Source organism: Thalassophryne amazonica, chromosome 6, assembly GCF_902500255.1.
Source record: "Thalassophryne amazonica chromosome 6, fThaAma1.1, whole genome shotgun sequence".
NCBI lineage: Eukaryota > Metazoa > Chordata > Actinopteri > Batrachoidiformes > Batrachoididae > Thalassophryne > Thalassophryne amazonica.
This window is the reverse complement of record NC_047108.1, coordinates 18,822,648-18,846,378: the sequence shown is the minus strand read 5'-3', so window position 1 is coordinate 18,846,378 and position 23,731 is coordinate 18,822,648. Positions and strand designations below refer to the sequence as shown.

Genomic DNA, 23,731 nt, shown 5'->3' with positions numbered 1-23,731 from the left:
CTTTCTTTTAACACTGGTGTCTTTCCAAATAAAATGAAGGTGGCTAAAGTCATACCCCTTTTTAAGTCAGGTGACTGTCACAGTCTCACTAACTATAGGCCTATATCTTTGCTTTCACAGTTTTCCAAAGTTCTGGAAAAAATATTTGTAGATAAATTTGATTATTTTATTGAAAAACATGGCCTGTTACATGACAGTCAGTTTGGATTTAGAAGTAATCGATCAACAGCATTAGCATTAATGAAAACAGAGGACCTTGCTACAGAATTGAATAACAAAACATACAATTGGAGTTTTTATCGATTTTAAAAAAGGCTTTTGATACTCTTGATCATCAAATTTTATTAGCCAAGTTACACGCGTATGGACTTAGAGGGGTCGTGTTAAAATGGATGACAAGTTATTTAGAAAACCGACAGCAGTATGTTGAATATGCAGGACAGGTATCAAACTATAGAAAGATTCAATGTGGAATTCCGCAAGGTTCTGTTTTGGGACCAAAATGTTTTATTTTGTATATAAATGATTTATATGATGTGTCAAAAATATTAAGGTTTGTACTTTTTGCAGATACAAATTGTTTTTTGTTCTGGAAAGAATTTGGATGAATTATTATAGTTGAACAAGAAATGGCCCTACTTAAAAAATGGTTTAATGTGAATAAACTTTTATTGAATTTAAGTAAAACTAAGTATGTTATTTATGAATCAAAGACAGAGATACTGTTGAATTTATTTTTCATGGGATTAAAATTGAAAAAGTGTCAGAATTTAGATTTCTGGGGGTTATTATAGATGAGAAGCTAAAATGGAAGCAACACATTGCCTATATAAAAAAGAGTCAGTAAAAATTTTGCTATTTTGAGCAAAGTAAAATTTTTGGTTAATTATAATGCAATGAGAATTTTGTATTGCTCCTTAATTCTCCCATATTTTATGTATTGCTTGGAAGTCTGGGGTAATTCCTATAATTCTAATTTAATGCCTTTATTTATTTTACAAAAAAAAGTGATACGAGTTCTGCATAGAGCTCCTCCAAAAGCGCACACTTCTGGACTCTTTTTGAAGTCAGGGCTGTTAAAACTTAAAGACCTTATTTCTTTACAGACATTGATAATCATGTTTAAAGCTCGACATAATTTGTTACACAAATTTTGAAAAATATTTTTATTATGAATGATGAAAATAGTAGACGAAATCTTGATTTTAAATTACCCTTTTCGAGAACAACACTTAAATGAGTATCTCATATGCTGGAGTTAATTTATGGAACTCTTTGGGAAATGAATTAAAATTATGTTCAAATATTATTCAATTTAAATATAAATTTAAAAATGTTGAAGTCTTATTTGTAAAAACAATGTAAAAAAAAAAATCATACTGTATGTGGCCATCTATGTTAATTGCTTATTGTATTTTTTGTGTGAGAATGGGTTAGGGACTAAATAAGACTTAGTTAATTAATACTTACTAAGTCTTCATCCTACTCCTGTTCTTACTGTGAATGTATTGTGTTTGTACTGTACATTCTCATGTAAAAGAACAAATAAATTGAAATATAATCACTGACCCTCCTCCCATCTCAGCTGGATCTCTTATTTGTGATTGGTCAGCAGCTCCAACTGCCTAACAGAATGTCACTGTGTCAGAGTGATGTGTCAGAGTGATGTCACTCAGGCCATCAGAGTGATGTAACACACGCTGTCAGAATGATGTCACCAGCCATCAGTCATGTCACACAGGCTGTCAGAGTGATGTCACACAGACTGTCAGTGATGTCACACACGCCGTCATAATGATGTTAACAGCCGTCAGAATGATGTCACCAGCCAGCAGAGTCATGTCACACAGGCTGTCAGAATGATGACACACAGGCCATCTCATCCGCCAGCTCCTCCTCCTCATGGCTTGTCCTGATTGGTTCCTCATCGCTGTAGAGCGCCGCGGGGTCGGCAGCGTTGCTAAGGAATCCGTGACTTCCTGAGCCCAGTAGATCGCTGGCGGCCGACTCCATCTCATCCACAGTCATGTGACAAGCGTCAGCGATCTCCCGCTTTGCAAACGCCACAAACTTTGGATCCCGGGCATAAAGTCCAAGACCCTCTGAGATCAGAACCTGGATCAAGAACATTGACACAGTTACTGAACCGATAAACCTCTGACAGTTACTCATCAATAACTAATCAATGTTTGATCTCACCGCTTCCACCAGACTGTCAGCTGATCCTCGCTTCTCGCTGAGCTGAGAGGGAACTCTGAGTGTGGTGTACGCCCTGTAAGGAGGTGGAGCTACCACACAACAAGGTCACAGGTTAGTTTAGCATGCTAACAAAGCTAATGAAGGCTTACAGAGGATGGAGGTGATCAATAGTTCTGCTCAGAAAACAAGGCGTCTCTGGAGAACCACGGCAACTTCAAAACAATAAAACACATGAAATTGTTGAAGGCGGAGCCATCAGCAACAGTCTAAAATATGATGCTACGCCATGTAGCCATGTTTGCATTTCTTCGCATTAAACCAACTGAACTATATCGATATGATTATGGAATATTTGTGCTTTCACTGAACTTCTACACTGCTGTCACTGAGTCCATCATCTCCTCCTCCATCACTGTTTGACACACTGCTGCCACTGCTAAGGACAGGAGCAGACTGTAGCGTATCATCCACACAGCAGAGAAAGTGATCGACTGCAGTTTGCCATCCCTACAGGACCTGTACACCTCCAGGGCCCTGAGGTTTGTGAAGATAGTGGCTGATCCCTCTCACCCAGGACACAAACTTTTTGTCACTCTCCCCTCTGGCATATGGCTGAGGTCCATCAGGACCAAAACCGCAAGACACAAAATCAGCTTCTTTCCATCTGCAGCGAGACTTAGAAATAATGCCAGAGGCCCTCATTTACCTTGCCTTCCCCACTGATCATCCCTGTACTGTTCATCTGCATGTCTGCACAGCCCCATTCCACTATATCTACGAGATCTGTCCAAAAAGTATCGGACCTTTTTATTTTTTTCAAAAACCATATGGATTTGAATCACGTGTGATTGCATCAGCCAAGCTTGAACCTTCGTGCGCATGCGTGAGTTTTTTCATGCCTGTCGGTTGCGTCATTCGCCTGTGAGCAGGCTTTGTGTGAGCACTGGTCCACCCCTCTCATCGTTTTTTTTTTATTGCAAATAAATGTCTAAACGATTTGGAGCTTTGCTGCATCAATTTCTTTCCAGAAGCCTGGACATGCCAGAACATGTCCTGTGAGGCTTCATCATGGCGTTGCTTTGCGCCATGTGGCTCCACTGCGACACGCAGAATTCCTCCGCACGTCTGTCTCAACGTGCCGAAAAAGTGCTGATGTCCACATCTTCAGCAATTCCTGTGCTAGTCAGAGGACGTCCCGGATAAAACACAGCGTCCAGTTTGGAAATGAACGGCACATTCCACTCTTACAGGAGTTTTTGTCATGGAAAGAGGAGCGGAGGAATTCCGCGCGTTGCGGTGGAGCCGCATGGCGCAAAGCAACACCGTGATGAAGCCTCACAGGACATGTTCTGGCATGTCCAGGCTCATCCACAATTTCTCGGTTAGTCACACGACTGAAAACCCACCGACAGCCATCTCAAAGCCGTCCTGTGAGACCAACACGGAGGTGGTTTTGTCCTGCGCCATGAACGGCACGGTTGCGCATCCGTCCGCTTTTCTTTCCATGAAAAAAAAAATCTTAACAGTGGAATGTGCCGAAAAAGTGCTGATGTCCACGCCTTTTTCCTTTTTTTGTGTAAGTCGACGTCCTGGATCAACAAAGCCTTCACGTTGGAAATGATCTGGTTGATTCAGCCTGTCGATCGGCGCTGGGAGCGCGGCGCGCTCTCAGCAGTTGTGGGCCGTCCTTAAAGTGGCAGTAACACTCCTTAATCTGTGTAATCCCCACAAAATCGTCCCTGAAAGCCATATTAATTTTCCGAACGGTGTCCTCCTGGAGGTCTCTCACAGTTTCTGGAAAAAAACTGATGAAAAAAATAAAAAGGTCCAATACTTTTTGGACGGACCTCGTATTTGACAGTAAACGTAGCTTTGTCCATTTGACTCCTTTACTTCTTACAGAAGTATTTTCTTTGTATTGTTGTTTATGCACCAATGACACCAGATCAAATTCCTTGTATGTAACTTACTTGGCAATAAATTTAATTCTGATTTATATGGAACAGTGCAGTGTTAAAACACAACAGATGTGATGCACAAGCGTCTGCAAACGCACAAGATGATAGCTTTAAGAAATCTGTGTCAGTTGTTTTATGAGGTTTAGGAACATGTCCATCATGAATCTTCAATCTTTCATCAATGTTGTGGAAACATTCATAAGTAACATCAGTTTGTCTTGTTTCTTGTATTCAAAACACTCCTTCAGCTTTATTACCTGCTGTCCCTGAAGGCCCACTGTACCAGGCTGGTCGTGGTGCAGCGCTGGTCACACTGACCCCTGGTGGACAAAATATAAAATCAGCTCAGGTCAACAAATTTCCTAGTTATGAGCATCACTCATGGTACAAGGCATCCTAAACAGGAAGTGCCAATTTTCAAATCCACAGTAAAACAGGAAATGTTCAAATTTCAAACACTGGATTGACAGACAAGATCCCATGGAATCTTGAAGGAACTCAGTGGCAAGCTTACACTTAAACAGGAAGTGCCAATTTATCAGTCACAGTGAAACCGGAAATGTTCAAATGTCAAACACCTCCTGGCATGGGTGGAGCTAGAGCGGAGGCCGGGGTTTCACTGGACTCTCCTGAAATCTGATTGGACACAGATGATTGACATGTCACAGCACCAACGTCTGGTTGAAAGACCTACATTTTGCAATTAGTGAGTCACATTGACTGCTAGGTTCCTCCTGTCCAGTAGTTTGTGCTGTGTACCACAAAAAGTTCTAATCCACCTTAGTAGAAGAAGAAAAATGTTTGCTTCTGATTTGAACTGAACACGTCGTTTGAACTATGGACTTCTAATGACACCAAACTTATACTGGTGAGTAAACGACCGTATTTTATGTCCAGATTGTTAAAAGCAGCATTTCTCCTTTAATACGGGTAGCTTATTGTTGTTGGCTTATTAGTGCTGCAGATAACTGAAACAATCCTTCAAATGGTGATACAAGCATCAAATTCAGCACAAATACAGCTGCAGCAAAATTAATGGAGCAACTTTAACTTTTGACCCCTGTACAAACTGAAGCTGACCTTTTTTCACCATTCTTGCTGCTTCTACCTCATAACTCCAGAACATTTAGTCACAGGCTATGTTTACATGCCGTTAATATTCGGAATAAGGTCAATATTCCGGTATCGGAATCATTAGGAATAACCCGTTTGCCTAAGCATGTAGACAGAGTTACTCCTGTATACATGGTCACTGGTATCATCTGGAATATCCCCATCTAAACAGCGACGCACGTCTTCCACCGGTGCTTGATTTAGTCTGGCGTTCGTGCAAATCCTGCTTCGCGTAACTTTTTGGCCACCTTCTTGTAAATGTTGCTATCTCGGTACTTTCTACCGTCAATAAAAGACATTATATTCATGTCATTCACAGTACTAATGAAGTACAGTGGTCCCTCGTTTATCACGGGAGTTACGTTCTAAAAATAACCCGCAATAGGCAAAACCCGCGAAGTAGTCAGCGTTAGTTTTTACAATTATTATAGATGTTTTAAGGCTGTAAAACCCCTCACTACACACTTTATACACTTTTCTCAAACAGGCATTAACATGTTCTCACTTTTCTCTCCTGTGTAAACACTCTCTTTTTTCTTCTGGGTGAGAAGATTATAAACAGACACACGCAGAACACAATGCGCATGCTCTCCCTTCGCTCACTACCTCTGGAGGGTACGGATGTGGGACTCGCAAAGAATCCAAGTCATGTCCACGGAGCTCAGCGGCTGCAGTATACCCAGACCCTGCGGTGCTGTGGATTTTTCCGCAAGAAATCTATCCTTGCGGGCTGCCGGAGCGCTCCGCATCAAAACAGCGAGCGTAGTCTCTGGACCTGTTGCCACAGCTCCGCACAGCAGAGAGGGGGCGGTGTGAGTGGCCCGCTGTGGCGTTTACCGAGCCCGCAGACTCGGTAAGCGCATCGGAGGCAGTGAGAGCAATCGCGGTGATATGCCAACCGGTGCCGTGACCGGCCCACCTGATAAGGACGCAGAACACAATGCGCTGTTTACATCTGCTTGTGTGGTGTCCGGTGGGTTGCGCGCGCCCTATACAAGTAGTTGCCGTACTCAAAAGACCAAGATTCCTTGCAGATAGGACATGCACAGAACACAATAATGTTCCTTTCTATGGGGATATCCCAATGCGCCTTTATATGACCTGATATTCGGGTTAGAAAAGGAGTAACCCAGGGGTCTTATTCAGGTTTTTAAAAAACGGAACATGAACATATTCGGGTTTTTGCAGGTGTTTACATGGCCGTGCACAACCAGGTTATTGCTAATATTCTGGTTATGAACGGGTTATTGGCTGCATGTAAACGTAGTCTGTGTCCAAACTATACCTTGGAATCTATACCTGGAATCTTTATGATAAACCACAAATGTGGTGTAGTTTTGTATATGATTGGAGCACCTTTTAATTAGACCAGGGGTGGGCAACTTGTTCCAGAAAGGGCCAAGAGGGTACAGGTTTTCTTTGGAGCCACTGACTCCACCAGGTGGACTCCACCAGTGGACGCCACTCCACTGATTAATATCACTTTGAGCAGATGGAATCAGTTCATCAGTGAAATCACTTGGTGGAATCAGTGGCTGCAAAGAAAACCTGCACCCTCTTGGCCCTTTCTGGAACAAGTTGCCCACCCCGATTTACACCCCTGTGTAATTCTTCAATTGACCCCTACCTGGCAGCCTCTTGAAAATTCAAGTGGCCAATCAGTTTTTTTAAAGAGTTCATGTCTATGGATTATTTGTGCCAAATTTGATGTTTGTATCACCATTTGCAGGATTTCACTCTAAATATTCTCTTATCTGCTGCACTTATATGAGATGTAAGATGCTGCTCCTCAAAGTATTGTAACACTTGGTATTTCACACATTTTAATTTATTACATTTCAAAAACATTTTCTTTCTAAAATTATCTTCCTTAACTCAAACTGAAAGCAAATCTCCACAACTTGATATAAGTTAATTAAAAATATAAAATCCAGCTGCCTGATGAAGTGGTGTAGAGGAGGCTTTTCTTAAAGAAGACCTGAAAGTTCAGCTACAATTTGCCAGAAAGTACATTTAAGATAAAGCCTAGATTTGATGTTTTGGTGAAAGAAACTTTTGTATTTCTTCATAATTGATCTAAATAAAGTCCAAGACATATTCAGTGACTTGGAAATGTTCATGTTTCCATCCCCTGACTTGTCTATTATCAAGTTTTACAGATTTGCTTTCAGTTTGAGGAAGATAATTTTAGAAATTTTTATTCTTTATTTTTTGTATTTCTTATATTTAAAATGACAAATTAAAATGTGTGAAATTCCAAGTGTTCCAATACTTTTGGAGGGTACAGTATCCTAACCTTATGATGAGTGCAAAATGAGTGTGGTATTATTACTGTTTTGCTTAAGACTGTTTAATTTTCACTGTTGAGAGAGAGGTAGAGAGAGAGAGGTGCCTGGTCTTGAGAATCAGGGATGGTAGGATGAAAAGTGTTTTTATCCCATGGGAACTCTCCCTACCCACCTAAATGGCTTAAGAATATGGACAGCATGTATATAAATGACATTTACATGACAATTTCTATGACAATATTGAGATACAATAATTTGACCATACTGTACAGCTCTACTGTTAACTAGTTGAAAACTTTGAATATTAATTTACATCAACATAAGTGGCAGGGAGTTAAGAGGGCTGTAATTGGGGGGGTCAGCTGAAAAGCAAAAAAGAAAAATACTTAAAGGTGGGGAGTATGGGGGGGCAGAGCCCCCCCAGAAGCTGAAAGGTCTTTGCCATGCTAATGCTCTCCTGAAGCATTTACTAAAAATAGCTCTCCTGAAGCATTTACTAAAAATAGCTCTCCTGAAGCATTTACTAAAAATAAAGTCTGAAGGACCTAAATGATATGGTGAGATGCTGACGAGCTTCACTCATTCATGCATATTACGATAGTCATTATTCTTTAGGATGAGGCTGTTCGGGCTAAAGCATAGTTTTTTAAACCGGTCTGTTCATCCAAAACTCCAAGACCGAGACTGGATTTCAAACTTTATTTGAATTAAGTCAGCAGATAAAATTTAGAGCAGCAGCCCAGAGCATTTTGGTCAAACGAACAAGGTACCAATATCCAAGGTCAGGATCTTGTACTATGTGTTATATGACATGCAGAAATTAATGTCTGCTGGGGACCCCCTGCTGCGACTGACCCCTAGGACCCCAAATAGGGGGTCAAAAAATGCGCTGGATCAAATGAAGGAGATACCACAAAATACCAATGTAGTCTGAACCGGCATGGTACACAGTCATTGAAACAGCCCTTGCCAGACATTTTGTCCTCTGCAAGAAGGGTGCCAGGCAAAGTTTGGGCTCGGTTAAACATTCAAGGTACCACATGAAACCAAGTTTGAATGAATCTTCATTATGTACTAAATGTATAATAAGCAACGCCAGCCAAAATTTCTGTTGCATTGGCCCTGCCAGACACCCCAAAAATGAACCCCTTTTTCTGGCATTGGTAAAATTGGACTAGATTAAACTTCAGAAGTACCACAAAAAAAGCTGCACCAGGGCATCCGGTGACGCAATGCAGAAGGCAACAGCGTAAGACAAGCGCTCCGTCCGAATTATTTTATTTAAACCTAACAAAACGTTTATAGTTTGGCATAAAAGTGGCAGTTGACATGGCAACATCCCTGCGAAGCAAAAACTCCAAACCAGAGGCAACGACCGAAAGAAACGACAATTTAAAGCAGCTAACCTTGCCGCAGGCCATGTCTAGCAACATGGAAGCTAACACAGCTAACACATAACTTCGAAAGCTGAATACTGATAGAACTGGAGAAGTTAAGAAAAGAAAACAATGAAGGGCATGCTCAGACCAGACAGTCGCTATCCAACCTCGAGACTAGAATGCAAGAACTTAAAAATGACCTGAAACAACTTGAAAAAAGGGCAACAGCAGCAGAAGACCGGATTAGCAACGTAGAGGACACTGCACAGAGACATGAGAGAGCGATCAGATACCTGTTGCACAGAGAGATTGATTTGTCTACTAAATGTGAAGACCTCCAAAATCGATCAAGATGTAACAATCTAAGAATATACCAGGTGCCAGAAGACAGTGAGGGGAAGGATGTTGTTGCCTTCGTGAAAGACCTCATTCAGTCTACTCTGCAGCTAGCCCCAGATGCTAACATGCAAATACAGTGAGCCCACAGAGCACTAACAGCTAAGCCGAAGAGCCACTCTGCACCCCGGTCCCTCATCATAAAGTTTGTTGACTATTCTGTGAACGATATGATTCTGAGACAGGCGTGGGGACAGGGACAGGGACAGGTACTCTATAGAGGCACCCCGATCTTTATTTGATCACGACTACTCCCCAGACCTCCAGAGGAGGCGTGCTCAGGTACGAGGTGCTATCAAACAGCTAAAGCAGAAAAACATCAGGGCCAAATGCATCGACCCAGCGCAGCTCAAAATACGCATGGAAGGAGATAAGATGTATGCATCTCTCACGGAGGCGGCCCCAGCGCTCCGGGATCTTGGAATCGAAGTTCAACTGAATGACCGAGAGAAGACTGAGCACAAGCTGACCCGCTACAGATGGAGCACCACGGGAACCAGACGCATGAGGAATACGGCTAAGCTTTCCACCGCAGATGCCCTTTCCTTCTTTGACAACAACGGGTAACTACAGAAGACCAATTATGCCAACTAAGTTATTTCTGTTAATAATGTTAGGTCAGTGCTATGAAACAACGGAATAACGGACGGACCTTAAACTGCGAGCTACAGAGCCGCATTGAGAGTTGCAGCAGCCCCCCTACGAGACGGGGGCGCGGCTGCAGCCGCGCACAAGCAGCGGACACCCTGGAGGAGCCGTCACCACCCTCCGGTGGCACCACAAGACTGGTAACGTGTGATAAAGCACTAGATTCTTGGTGGCACCACAAGACTGGTAACGTGTGATAAAGCACTAGATTCTTAGTGGACTATGTGGAAGCAACCTGTATTTGTTATGTTATGTTACATTTTGTTCCTTGTTCTTTCAGTGTTGAGAATGGCTTTGGGCTACTATAAAACAAATCCAAGTAAATTCATGGTTACATTGTTACAATATTTTCTCAAACATAAATCAGAGGGTTTTTTGAGACATTTTTTTCAAATTCACATGAGCAATCTAAACTGCATTAGTTATAATGTGATGGGCCTAAACACCCCAATAAAAAGGAAAAAAATATTAAATCAGCTAAACAAAACTACAATGCTCAATTGCAATGATTCAGGAAACACATCTGTCAGACAGTGAACACAAACTCAAGAGAGAATGGGTTGATCAGGTATATAGCTCATCATTTGGTAAGAAAAGAGGGGTGGCCATACTTATAAATAAATCTGTTTATTTTGCTCATGTAGAAACCTTGACAGATAAAGAAGGTCTATGTGATGGTGACTGGTGAAATTGGCGGTATAAAAATAACTATGCTTAATCTTTATGCTCCTAATGAAGATTGTCCAAAATTTTTCAAAGATGTAGCTTCTGCCCTAGCAGAAAAGGCAGTAGGAATTATTTTAGTTGCAGGAGACTTTAACTGCACGATTCTGCCCTATTTAGACAAATTACCTATGGGATCAGGCCCTATATCTAAAAAGTCAATCACACTTTGTGCTATGATGGAGCAACTACGCTTAACAGACATTTGGTATTTTCTACATCCTAAAGAAAAAGATTTTACCTTCATGTCACAAGTACATGGTAGTTACTCACGATTAGATATGTTTTTAATTTCAAATAATCACGATTAGATGTTTTAAATTTCAAATAATGACACCTTTAGAGCTAGTGAATGCAAAATTGAACCTATAACAATTTCAGATCATGCACCAGTGGTGCTGAAACTAAAAATAGGACTTAACAATTACTTTAAATATTGGAGACTCGATGTGTCCCTACTAAATGACATGATAATTAAACAGGATCTACTCACAGCTTTGAGAGAATATTTTGAATTAAATGACACAGATTCAGTCACTCCCTCAATTCTATGGGAGGGAAGTAAAGCGGTAATGAGGGGCAAATTCATAGCAATCTCTTCCAAATTAAAAAGACAGAGAATAGCCACACAAAACGAACTAGAAAAACAAATGAAAGAAACTGAGTTAGCTTTTCAAAATACTCAAAATAAAAAATTATTAGCCTCATAGAAAGAAAACAGGCAGAAACTAGATGATTTATTAACCTACAGAGAGTTTGCAAATTATTATCAAAAACTTTATGAAAAAGAACAATTTCCAGGGAACGAGGAAAAGATAGAAACATTCCTAAAATCTTTAAATCTAGACAAATTGACAAAAGAAGAAGCTGACGCAATAACTCGACCTATTACACAGGAGGAAATAAAAAAGGGCATCCTTAAATTAAAGAATAACAAGACGCCGGGCGTCGATGGGCTTCCGGGTGAATATTATAAAACTTTCAATGTTTTAGTACCAATATTGAGTAGATGCTACAACTACGCCTTGACTAAAGGAGATCCTCCCGGGTCATGGTCAGAGGCAGTGATTAGTGTGATACACAAAGACAAATAGCCGACCCTATGTGCCTCTTATCACCCAATAAGCCTCCTGTGTGTAGACGTGAAAATTCTTACCTCAATTATAGCAAAGAGAATTCAGAAATACATCAAAAACCTTATAAAACCAGACCAAACAGGTTTTATAGCCTCCAGACAAGGATGTGACAATGTGAGAAGAGCATTAAACCTACAAATCATAGCAATGAAAAGTGACACCCCGGCAATGCTTCTCGGCCTAGATCCCGAGAAAGCATTTGACCGGGTGGACTGGTCATTTTTAGAAAGTTCTCTCAAACACATGGGTTTTAATGATATGTTCATTTCATGGATAAAAATGTTTTACAGAAACCCCAAATCCAGAGTCAGAGTGAACAGCCACTGCTCAGTTTTTTCCACTTGGGTGTGGGACTCGTCAGGGTGATGGGCTCTCGCCGTGTCTGTTTGCCCTTAGCATCGAGCCACTGGCAGAGCTCATCAGAACTGACCCACTCATACAAGGCATAAGAGGTGATGCTAATATCCAACACAAATTAGCACTTTTTGCTGATGACATTTTATTATTTATGAAAATCCAACTGCCTCTATTCCAGCATTGTTAAAACGACTTGAGGAATATAGCTCTGTCTCTGTATACAAGGTTAATACAAACAAATCTGAATCTATGATGGTGACTGGAGAATGGCCTACAGAACTGGACAACCTAGTAACACTCAAAGTCTCCCAGAGGATTTTGGTATCTTGGAATTAATCTGACTCCTAAAACCACACAGCTCTTTAAAGCAAACTATGAAAAACTAATAACTGAGGTCAAAAAAGATTTGACTAAATGAGATGTTTTACCCCTGTCCCTTCTGGGCAGAACAGAATCTATCAGAATGAATATTCTACCAAGATTTTTGTTTCTGTTTCAATCACTTCCTATTATATTAATACAATCCACATTCAAACAACTTGAAAAATTAATATCTAAATTCATCTGGCAAAACAGGAAGCCAAGAGTACAACTAAAAATGCTAATGACAAGTAAAGAAAGGGGAGGACTTGGACTCCCTGATCTAAAACTCTACTTTTGGGCATGTCAACTGCGAATAATTTCGGCATGGGTGGTTAATGATCCAGAAATTCTATGGGTCTCAATTGAAAAGAACTCAGTCCCAGGGATACAAATTCATACTCTTTCAGTCATGGAACAAAATGCTCTAAAAAAATACAAAATATATGGATCACACAAACACTTAAAATATGGAACTTAATTCAAAAACTAACCAGAGGTGTGACTGGGTTGTCCAGGGCAATGTCTTTGGTTGGTAATATTGAATTTTTGACTTCTATTTCCAATGTAACTTTTAAAAGGTGGGCTGAAAATGGCTTGGTTATAATAAATCAATTACTTAATGGTCAAGTATTCAAACCATTCTCAGAATTACAGACAATTTTTTTTTTTTACCTCAAAATGACATGTTCAGATACCTGCAAATAAGAGACTGTGACAAAACATGCACAATGGGAAATAATTAAGAGGGAACCTGTTGTGGGCTGGGGTGTTTGGCTGGTTTGGTTTTTGTTTTCTGTTTCTCCCACCAGGTGGTATGCATTCAGGACTGAGTGGCTGAGCATCAGGACCTCACCCTGAACACCTGAGACTTATCACGTGCAGGTCATCAGGACTCACAGCTGTGGTGTATTTTGTCATAATCAGAGATTGCTGCATTTAAACCTTGAATGCACAGTGTGTGATTGCCAGAGACTCGACCTTGTGAGCAGACGTGTGAGATCGACGTCAGGAGAACAATCTCACCATCACGGACGCAGAGACCGCTCCAGGTTTGACGCCACAGTCTGTGAAGGAGGATTGGGTGAGGTCTCACGCTCTTCAGCACACTTCCTGAGGTAATTTGGCTTTGGTGACTTTTATGAAGTAATGACAGTGGATTTGGTGTCCGTCACACCTTGTGTTAGTGAGCTGTCACGTTATGCTAATTGTCTAATCAGCTTCTGCTGCAGTGGAGATTTGAACTGAGTTGTTCCGTGCCTGCAGGGTAAGAAGCTGATGTATAGATTTAAGCCAGGAAGTGTTTGCTGATTGCGTGCACCTTTGAGTTGTGGCTCTCTGTGTGGAGTTGGACTCACCTCATGTTTTCTTTCTTCACAGACTCGGTTTGTCGCGGCCACCTGGGGGGGTGTCGGCGGGGTCCCTGGGTCCGAACTGCTGTGGCTCCGGACCGTTTGCGCTGCTGAGAGCGCGCCGTGTTTTCACCTCACCAGACCGCGGACTGTTTAGTTGTTTATCATCACTCACTGTTATGTTTATTAAATTCTGTTATCCTTTGAACCGTGCTCTGCTTATTTTATGCTGGGTCCTTCAAATGCTGGGTCGGTTCTCCGCCCGTGTCCGACACATAACAGAACCTACTAATATAGAATTGTACTTTGTAACACTATTTGAAAAAGGAATCACTTTGAAAAAAATATTAATGTACAAAATTTTAATGGAAAGTGTCAGCTAATACACTGCATATTAAATATAACTGGGAACTGGAGATGAATGTAATAACAGATGAGCAATGGGAACATACATGCCTGCAATGTCATAAAGGAATTGGAAGTCAAAACTGGAAGGAGTTTGATTGGAAAACAAAAATAAGATTCTTTAGAACCCTGTTAGTCATACATGATTAAAACAACTACCAATAATGAATGCTGGAGAAAATGTGGCATGGTGGGAGACCATACCCACATATTCTGGGACTGCTCAAAAATAAAAGGATTCTGGGAAAATGTTAAGAAGACGACTGAGGACATCATAAGGATGGACATACCAATGGACCCTCTTCTATTTCTGTTTGATTTACACTCAAGAAGAGACTCACTAAATGAAGATCAGCAATATATTTTGCATGTACTTTTACTGGTAGCTAGAAAAACAGTCACTCTAAATTGGCTTAAACCATGCCCACCGACTAGTCCTCAATGGACACAAAAACTAAAACAAGTATACCAGATGGAATTTCTAACTGCCCAACTCCAGCTTAAAATTGACCTATTTCTCAGAAGATGGTCACGTGTGCCATCTCTTTTTGAATGACCTCTGAATCTGTATTTTACTTTTTTTTTTTCTGCAGATATAAATAGTCTCTCTGTAATAGAGTACATTCTGAGCACATTGTAAAGCCAAATCTCAACACTTGTTACTTGTAAATTGCCTGTAAAATCCCTTTTACTTTTGGCAATAAAGTTAAAAAAAAAAAAGCTGCACCAAATGAATATGTGTATCATAGAGTATTTAAGTTTACCTTTGCCAGACATTTTGTCCTCTGCAAGGGGGGTGCCACACGGCCCTTAAAGGGTCCCAAAATTTAGGCTCGGTTAAACATTCAAGGTACCACATGAAACCAAGTTTGTATGAATCTTCATTATGTACTTAAAGTATAATGAGCAACACCAGACAAAATTTCTGCTGCACTGGCCCTGCCAGACACTGCCAAAAATGAACCCTTTTTCCGGCAATGGTAAGACTGTGCTAGATTAAACATTAAAAGTAGCACAAAAAAGGCTGCACCAAATGAATATGTATATCATACAATACGATGTCTGTTAGAAAAGTATCGGACCTTTTAATTTTTTTTTCAAAAACCATATGGATTTGAATCACGTGATTGCATCAGCCAGGCTTGAACCTTCGTGCGCATGCGTGAGTTTTTTCACGCCTGTCGGTTGCATCATTCGCCTGTGAGCAGGCTTTGAGTGAGCACTGGTCCACCCCTCTCGTCGTTAAGGAAATGGCGGAATGATTTGGAGCTTTGCTGCATGTCGAGCCGGTATGTCTGGATCAAGACAGCGTCCAGTTTGGAAATGAACGGCACATTCCAATGTTACAGGAGTTTTTGTCATGGAAAGAGGAGTGGAGGAATCCTGCGTGTCACGGCAGAGCCGCATGGCGCAAAGCAACGCCGTAATGAAGCCTCACAGGACATGTTGGGGCATGTCCAGCTCATGCTCAATTTCTCGGATATTCACACGACTGAAAAGCAACCGGAAGCCTCCTGAAAGCCGTCCTGTGAGACCAACACGGAGGTGGTTTTGTCCCGCGCCATGAGCAGCACAGTGGCGCATTCACCCGCTTCTTTTTCCATGAAAAAAACTCCTGTAACAGTGGAATGTGCCGAAAAAGTGCTGATGTCCACGCCTTCTGCCTTTTTGTGAAAGTCAGACGACATCCCGGATCAACAAAGCCTTCACACTGGAAATGATCTGGTTGTTTCAGCGGGGTTTGAGCCTGTCGATCGGTGCTCGGAGCGCGCCGCGCTCTCAAACGCTGTGGGCGGTCTTTAAACCAGCTGGAGCACTCCTTAATCTGTGTAATCCCCATAAAATCGTCCCTGAAAGCCATATTAATTTTCCGAATGGTGTCCACCTGGAGGTCTCTCACAGTTTCAGGAAAAAATTGATGCAGCAAAGCTCCAAATCATTCCGCCATTTCCTTAACGACGAGAGGGGTGGACCAGTGCTCACTCAAAGCCTGTTCACAGGCGAATGACGCAACCAACAGGCGTGAAAAAACTCACACATGCGCACGAAGGTTCAAGCCTGGCTGATGCAATCACACGTGATTCAAATCCATCTGGTTTTTGAAAAAAATAAGAAGGTCAGATACTTTTCTAACAGATCTCGTATTTAGAATGACCATTGCCTGACATTTTGTCCTCTGCATTGGGGGTGCCAGACCCCCCCCCCCCCCAAAAGAGTCCCAAAATAAAGGCTTGCTTAAACACTGAAGGTACTGCATGAAACCAACTTCTGTTGCAAGGTTCTATGTTGCATTGGCCACTCCAGACACCCCAAAAATTGAACCTTTTTCCTGGTAATTGCCACCAACAGATGATACCACAACCCTTTGATACCTAATGAATGAAGTCCTTAGAATGGGTAATAGGTGGCAGCCTTTTTCTATAAAAAAAGGTCACCATCTTGTTTCAAAACAATGAACAAGTGATTGAAATTTCATTCCATTTCCCTTGTTATTCTCTTATGGATTGAGGTAAGTAAAGCACATATATGTATATAACTATAAATGATGATCTCCACAAGGAACTCCATTAAAGAGTGATAAAATCCTGTATTGAAACGAAAGGAAATGTAGGTGAGTTAGCACTTTTTAACCCTCTGGGGTCCGAGGGCATTTTTTGGACAGTTGACTCGCCTGGCTTAAATGTTTTATTATTGCTGTTAACAGCTTTCCCTGCATCCCACAATCAAATTTTGTCTCTTTTTTTTTTTTTTTTCAGGACAACCTGTGCCTTCAGAATATATATGCATTTGTTGTTTTATAAGTGTAATGAAGGTTTACAATCAAAAAGAAAAAAGTACACCAGAAAATAATTTTCTACACACATTTATTCAAAACACACAGCAAACTATAATAAACAACTGTTTTGACACTTTATAAAGGTAATTTGAGGTCCTGTGTGAAAGACTGTGCAACAAAAAGGTTCAAACAATAAACACAAATGCACATTTTGAACAATATATACAAAATGGTCTATGCGTTTTTTTTTTTTTTTTTTTTTGTCCATTGATATGGTAAACAGTGCTTTACACCGAGAAAGCAACAGAGTTATCCAGTAACATTCACATGCAAACTAGTGGAGCAATCCTGATAGTTACACACTCTTTGTTTGAGCACGTGAGATTGTCATCAGTGTTCATGGGAATATTGTCATTCGTGCCTCAGAAACTGACGTCCTAGTTTCTAGGACGGGAAATACCCGTCACCATATTGACGTCACAAGCATTACCACAACCCGATATGTGAAGCTGTGCCAGATGACTGGGAAAGTAGAGAAGGTAACTTTAATGGCTTATGACCATAGATATTTTTTGTTATGCTAAAAGTACATATAAAAGATACTTTCAATATTTTGCTACACATTCTTAATACCAGTATGTATTGATGTGGAAAAACAGAGGTTCTATTAGATATATCCACCATCCAACATAAGAATATGTTAAAACCTGAGTTTATCTTGAAGTGAATATTTTTCTATTGGGGAAAAAAATTAAGTGTCTTTTACATTCCGTTTCAGGAAAATCCAATGTCCAAGGTGAACAGAGTCGACAGTGCACTTCTACCTCCATATGTAAAGACTGTCTACAAGCAACTACCATGAGCACACTATATAAGTATTCTCTGGGGAAATGCGGACACTGCAAATGCCGGTGATAGTTTGGACCCTCTGAAGTATGGTTGGAAATAAGAACAGGATGCTACACCCCTGACTGGTACACCGGCCCTACTATGCCAGATGCCATCTTTTTAAGGTGATTGAACAAGAAGATAATGTGTGCGAGGTTGAAAATGAGCTGGAAGTTGCTTGGCCACAGGAGGAGTAGGATGATTCCAATACAGAAAATGGTTGGAGCGATGATTCTGACAATGAGACTGATATGAACTTTCTGCGTAATTTTTTGTGCAGACAAAGCAGTGGACCGTTCATAATTTCATAATACCATTCCAAGTATTTTGTTTGAAGATGATATTTCATTTGATACAATATGTACATGTACTTACTTACTTTTTTGGCTAAGGGCTCAATTTAACAATACCAAGGAGAAAGAGTCTAATTGCTTTGGTGTCTCAGTGAGGGCTTGTGCAATGAAAAAATTGACATTTGCTTAGCGTTTATTTCAGAAGCCTTTTCAGGGGTTTAGTAATGGTTAATATCACAGGAGCCAATCAGTGTGATGTATGTGTATAGGATGTATAACCATTTGATTATACCTTCTAACCATCAAATAGAAGTTGTGGGCTTATTTTAGTAGTGTCTGACAGGTCCAATGCAGAATTGTGTAGGGTATCCTATGTCTTAAAAAATTCTGGGAAAGGTAAAATTTAAATATTGCATGATACACATTAATTTGATGCAGCTTCTTTGCGGTACTTTTAAAGTTTAATCTAGCACAATTTTACAACTGCCAGAAGAAGGGTTCATTTTGGGGGGTGTCTGGCAGGGCCAATGAAGCAGAAATTTTGTCTGGCATTGCACATTATACATTAATTGCATAATGAAGATTCACACAAACTTGGTTTCATGTGGTACCTTGAATGTTTAACTGAGCCCAAATTTTGAGACCCTTTTAGGACCGTCTGGCACCCCCCTTGCAGAGGACAAAAGGTCTGGTAAAGGTAAATTTAAATATTGTATAACACATATATTCATTTGGTGAAGCTTTTTTGTGGTACTTTTAAAGTTTAATCTAGCCAAATTTTACAAGTGCCAGAAAAAGGGTTCATTTTTGGGGGTGTCTGGCAGGGCCAATGCAGCAGAAATTTTGTCTGGCGTTACTCATTATACATTTAGTACATAATGAAGATTCATACAAACTTGGTTTCATGTGGTATCTTGAATGTTTAACCAAGCCCAAATTTTGGGACACTTTTAGGGGTGTTTGGGACCCCCTTGCAGAGGACAAAATGTCTGGCAAGGGCTGTTTCAATGACTGTGTACTATGCCAGTTCAGACTACACTGGTATTTTGTGTTTCCTCCTCCGTTTGATCCAGCGTGTTTTTTTGACCCCCTACTTGGGGTCCCAGGGGTCGGACGCAGCAGGGGGTCCCCGGCAGACATTCATTTCTGCATGTCATATAACACAAAGTACAAGATCCTGACCTCAGATACTGGTACCTTGTTCATTTGACCAAAATGCTCTGGGCTGCCAGTCTAGTTCTTTGGTTTTATGACACAGTGTGATAGCTGCAGTCAGTGACATCATCAGACTGAACAAGCAAAACAAAGCATCAGGAAAATTTCAGGTTTGGTTAAATTAGCTACCAGGTACCTTAAAACACATGAGAAGGAACACCACAAAGCCCAGAAGGTAAATGATCAGAGGGAAAGTGATTGTCATGTCAACAGGCGTGGTCAAGACCACCCTGAAGGTGAGAGGTGTGTCACAAAGTCAAAAATCACGAGAAAATTTGGCCAAAGTAAAAACACACTTTGCACCACACAATGTTAAACAAGGCACACCTAAAAAAAAACAGAACCACATCAATCAGGAGTGTTTGGCCAACCATGAGCCGGTAAGCACCGCCCCCAGCCAATCAAGAATGTTCAGCCAACAGTGAGCCAGTAAACACCGCCCCCAACCAATCAGGAGTGTTCAGACAACCCCCAGCCAATCAGGAGTGTTCAGCCAACCGTGAGGTGGTAAACACCACTCCCAGCCAATCAGGAGTGTTCAGCCAACAGCGAGCCGGTACACACCGCCCCCAGCCAATCAGGAATGTTCAGCCAACCATCAGCTGGTAAACACCGCCCCGAGCCAATCAGGAGTGTTCAGCCAAACGTGAGCCGGTAAACACCGCCCCGAGCCAATCAGGAGTGTTCAGCCAAACGTGAGCCGGTAAACACCGCCCCGAGCCAATCAGGAGTGTTCAGCCAAACGTGAGCCGGTAAACACCGCCCCGAGCCAATCAGGAGTGTTCAGCCAAACGTGAGCCGGTAAACACCGCCCCGAGCCAATCAGGAATGTTCAGCCAACCATGAGCCGGTAAACACCGCCCCGAGCCAATCAGGAATGTTCAGCCAACCGTGAGCAGTTAAACACTGCCCCCAGCCAATCAGGAGTGTTCAGCCAACCGTGAGCCAGTAAAAACCACCCCCAGTCTATCAGCAGTGTTCGGCCAACTGTCAGTCGGTAAACACGGCCCCCAGCCAATGAGGAGTGTTCAGCCAAACGTGAGCCAGTAAACACAGCCCCCAGGCAATCACGAGTGTTCAGCCAAACGTGAGCCAGTAAACACAGCCCCCAGCCAATAAGGAGTGTTCAGCCAAACGTGAGCCGGTAAACACTGTGCTCAGCCAATCAGGAGTGTTCAGCCAATAGTGAGCCGGTAAACACCGTGTTCAGCCAATCAGGAGTCTTCAACCAACCGTGAACTGGTAAACACCACCCCCATCCAATCAGGGGTGGTCAGTCAACAGTGAGCCAGTAAACATCGGCTGTTTATAAGAGAATGTGCAGGTCCGGGATCCAGAACTCCTCACCTGTTCCTGCTCCCCCTTTGTTTCCCTCTCCTCCAGCTCCTCCCCAGGGCGGGCTGGCCTCCTCCTCCACCAGAATCAGAGGAGCATAGAGGAGGCGACCGCGGCGAGGGCATGGGTTCGCCCAGGATGCTGAGGAGTGATCCGACATGTGGTGGGATCCGTAATTTCCAAACAATTGTTGCTATATCAGGAGAACAAAGCGAAATTAAACTTTGATGGAGGAAGAGTGTGCATGTATCTGCATGTGTGGTGTACCTGTGCCCGGTTGCGGCGAGGAGGTGACGTGGGGTGGTACGTCCCAGGCATTGGTAGGTCGTCACTGCTGCCCTGCCGCCGTAGGCACTGGATGTTGAACGACGGCTTCCGACCTGAAAGAGGACGTTAAAAACAAATGCAGCCACTGATCAATGACATCACAGTGACATCACATGTACTTGATCAATGGGGTGCATCGGGTCTCTGCAGCATGTTGACGGGACTAACCTGAATCCATTAAGACCTGATGCTCCTCCTTTTAGATGTGAGCGAGTTTTAAACGATGCCGTCATTTTTAAGACGTGAACAATGACTATCGTGAAACACTTTGCTGAGGTTATCAAGAAACCAGAACAAACTACGTTTCCCATAATACATTTCACCATGCATATAGTTCCACCAGGGCCGGCCCAGCCTATAGGCAGTATAGACAATTGCTAAGGTCACCGCCAATCCAGGAGGGGGCTCCACAAATTCTTCTTTGTCTTTCGGCTGTTCCCGTTAGGGGTCGCCACAAATAAAGGAAGAAAAATAAAGTAAACTTTCACTGTTCTTATAGTAAATACATACATTAATACAATTTCCCTGCCAGCATAAAATAAACATAAGCTCATATTGATTTAACTACACAACAAAACCTATTAAATAATAATAGTGTGGCAAACTGCATGGAAGAGCAAGGAACAAGTTAGCACTTTTGTCTTTTCTACACTTTGCCACAAGGAGGCGTCATTATGTTTTACGCAAAACAACACAAAGACAATGGGGGAAGTAATAAAACGCACTTTACACTGATGGTATTAACAACATGACACTCACCAAACCGACTAAACCAATAACAATTACAACACTGTTAAACCAACATGAACTACAATAACAACGCTTAAAACCCAGAACTCCCATAATGCATTTTTCATCACACTCCACTATGACAGAAGATTTTGCCATGAAAAGAGTGGCGGCGAAATTCATCGGCACGAAGCTGATGGCGCAGCAAAAGCGCCTCCGTGATGAAGTCTCACAGGACATGTTGTGGCATGCCCAGCTCTTCCACCGTTCGGAAGATTCAGACAGCTTTCGGTGGCTTTTCAGTCGTGTGACTATCCGAGAAATTGTGGACGAGCTGGGCATGTTACAACATGTCCTGTGAGACTTCATCACGGAGGCGCTTTTGCTGCGCAATCAGCTTGGAAATTTCGCCGCCACTCTTTTCATGGCAAAATCTTCTGTCACAGTGGAATGTGCCGAAAAAGTGCTGATGTCCACCTCTCCACAGCGTTCACTTTGGAAATGATCCGGTCGTTTCTGCGTGTTGATGGCCGACCGGAGCGCAGCGTGCTCTCCACGGTTGTGCGGACGTCTTTAAACCGGTTGTACCGTTCCTTAATCTGTGTGATGCCCAGAGGATGATCACCGAAAGCCGTCTGAATCTTCTGAATGGTTTCCACCTGGCTGTCGCCCAGTTTGTGGCAAAATTTGATGCAGTCGCGCTGCTCCAGTCGTTCCGCCATTTCCTTGCAAAGAAAAAACGACGAGAGACTCCACCCATCCTCACACAAAGGCTGCTTACAAGCAAATGATGCAACCGACAGGCATGAAAAAATCACGCATGCTCACGAAGGTTCAAGGTTGGTTCATGCAAGCACACGTGATTCAAATCCATCAGGTTTTTGAAAAAAATAAAAAGGTCGGATACTTTTCTAACAGACCTCGTATTTCATCAGTCAAATGTCTGAAAACAGTAACAACTAGTTCACGTCACACAAACACACCTACTTTATGCTGCTGGAGCTCTTAATGCCTGACAGTGCCTTGGCCCCGCCTCCTTTCCCCAACAAGAGCCAAAACATAGTTTGTGTTTCAGATCAGGGTTTTAGGGAGGATTCTGTGTTGACCGCTCACCTGTGGGCGTGGCAGGAAGCAAGCGCCGCCGAGTCCTCTTGCCCTCTGAGTAAGGGTTGCCATAGCTACTGTTGGAGTGGGCGTGGCCATCATAGTGGTCTCTGTACATTGGTAAGTCATCAGCGTATTGTCTGCAAAACGATCAGTTTGTAAGAGGCCCCGCCTACAAGTGGACATGATCATGTGGATTTTACCTGAACCCTCACCTGTCTCTGGAGGCCACGCTGTCGTTGTCGTCCTCTCGGCTGTAATAATCCGTATCTCCTCCGTAAGCATCCAGGTCTCCGTTCCTCACGTATCTGTCTCTCGAGTCCCGCCTGCAGGACAGACCACAAACATGGATTTCACACACACACCAGGAGGGAAACAAATGGCTGAATCTTTAAGTCAGTTTACACCAAAACATTCCAAAGGTTCTTCCACACAAACTCCGGTCAGTTCAGGTTTTGGAGCACACACTGATGCTACACGTTCCCAAATCAACTAAGGTGTGTGACCACCTGGGCAGACAACGGGTCCATCCAGAGGTGTTGGCAAGTCGATTTTGCTGGGGGTTCAGCAACGGATGTTTTGGATGTAGCTCCAGATATTGATACTATTGTGCCACCGACTGAAGTGCTTCGATCTTATTGAATACTGAAACATGCCTTGGTGTTTCGGTGCCAAAGCAATAACACACCAGAGCATGTGAGCCAATAACTATGTAGCATGTTTGTACCATGGCCAAAGAGAGCAGCCGGG

At 42.3% G+C, this 23,731-nt stretch overlaps 1 protein-coding gene across 1 annotated transcript in view; it reads right to left on the bottom strand.

Annotated features, from left to right (window-relative positions):
- Positions 1-1,638: 1,638 nt before the first annotated feature.
- Positions 1,639-23,731, bottom strand: part of LOC117511419 (voltage-dependent L-type calcium channel subunit alpha-1D-like) — a 183,882-nt gene continuing 161,789 nt past the window's right edge. Inside the window, 7 exon segments of the mRNA XM_034171447.1 lie at positions 1,639-2,115; positions 2,200-2,288; positions 4,415-4,477; positions 20,834-21,014; positions 21,089-21,201; positions 22,991-23,121; positions 23,197-23,307. Of these exon segments, the coding sequence (XP_034027338.1) occupies positions 1,855-2,115; positions 2,200-2,288; positions 4,415-4,477; positions 20,834-21,014; positions 21,089-21,201; positions 22,991-23,121; positions 23,197-23,307 (949 nt within the window). The 3' untranslated portion in view covers positions 1,639-1,854.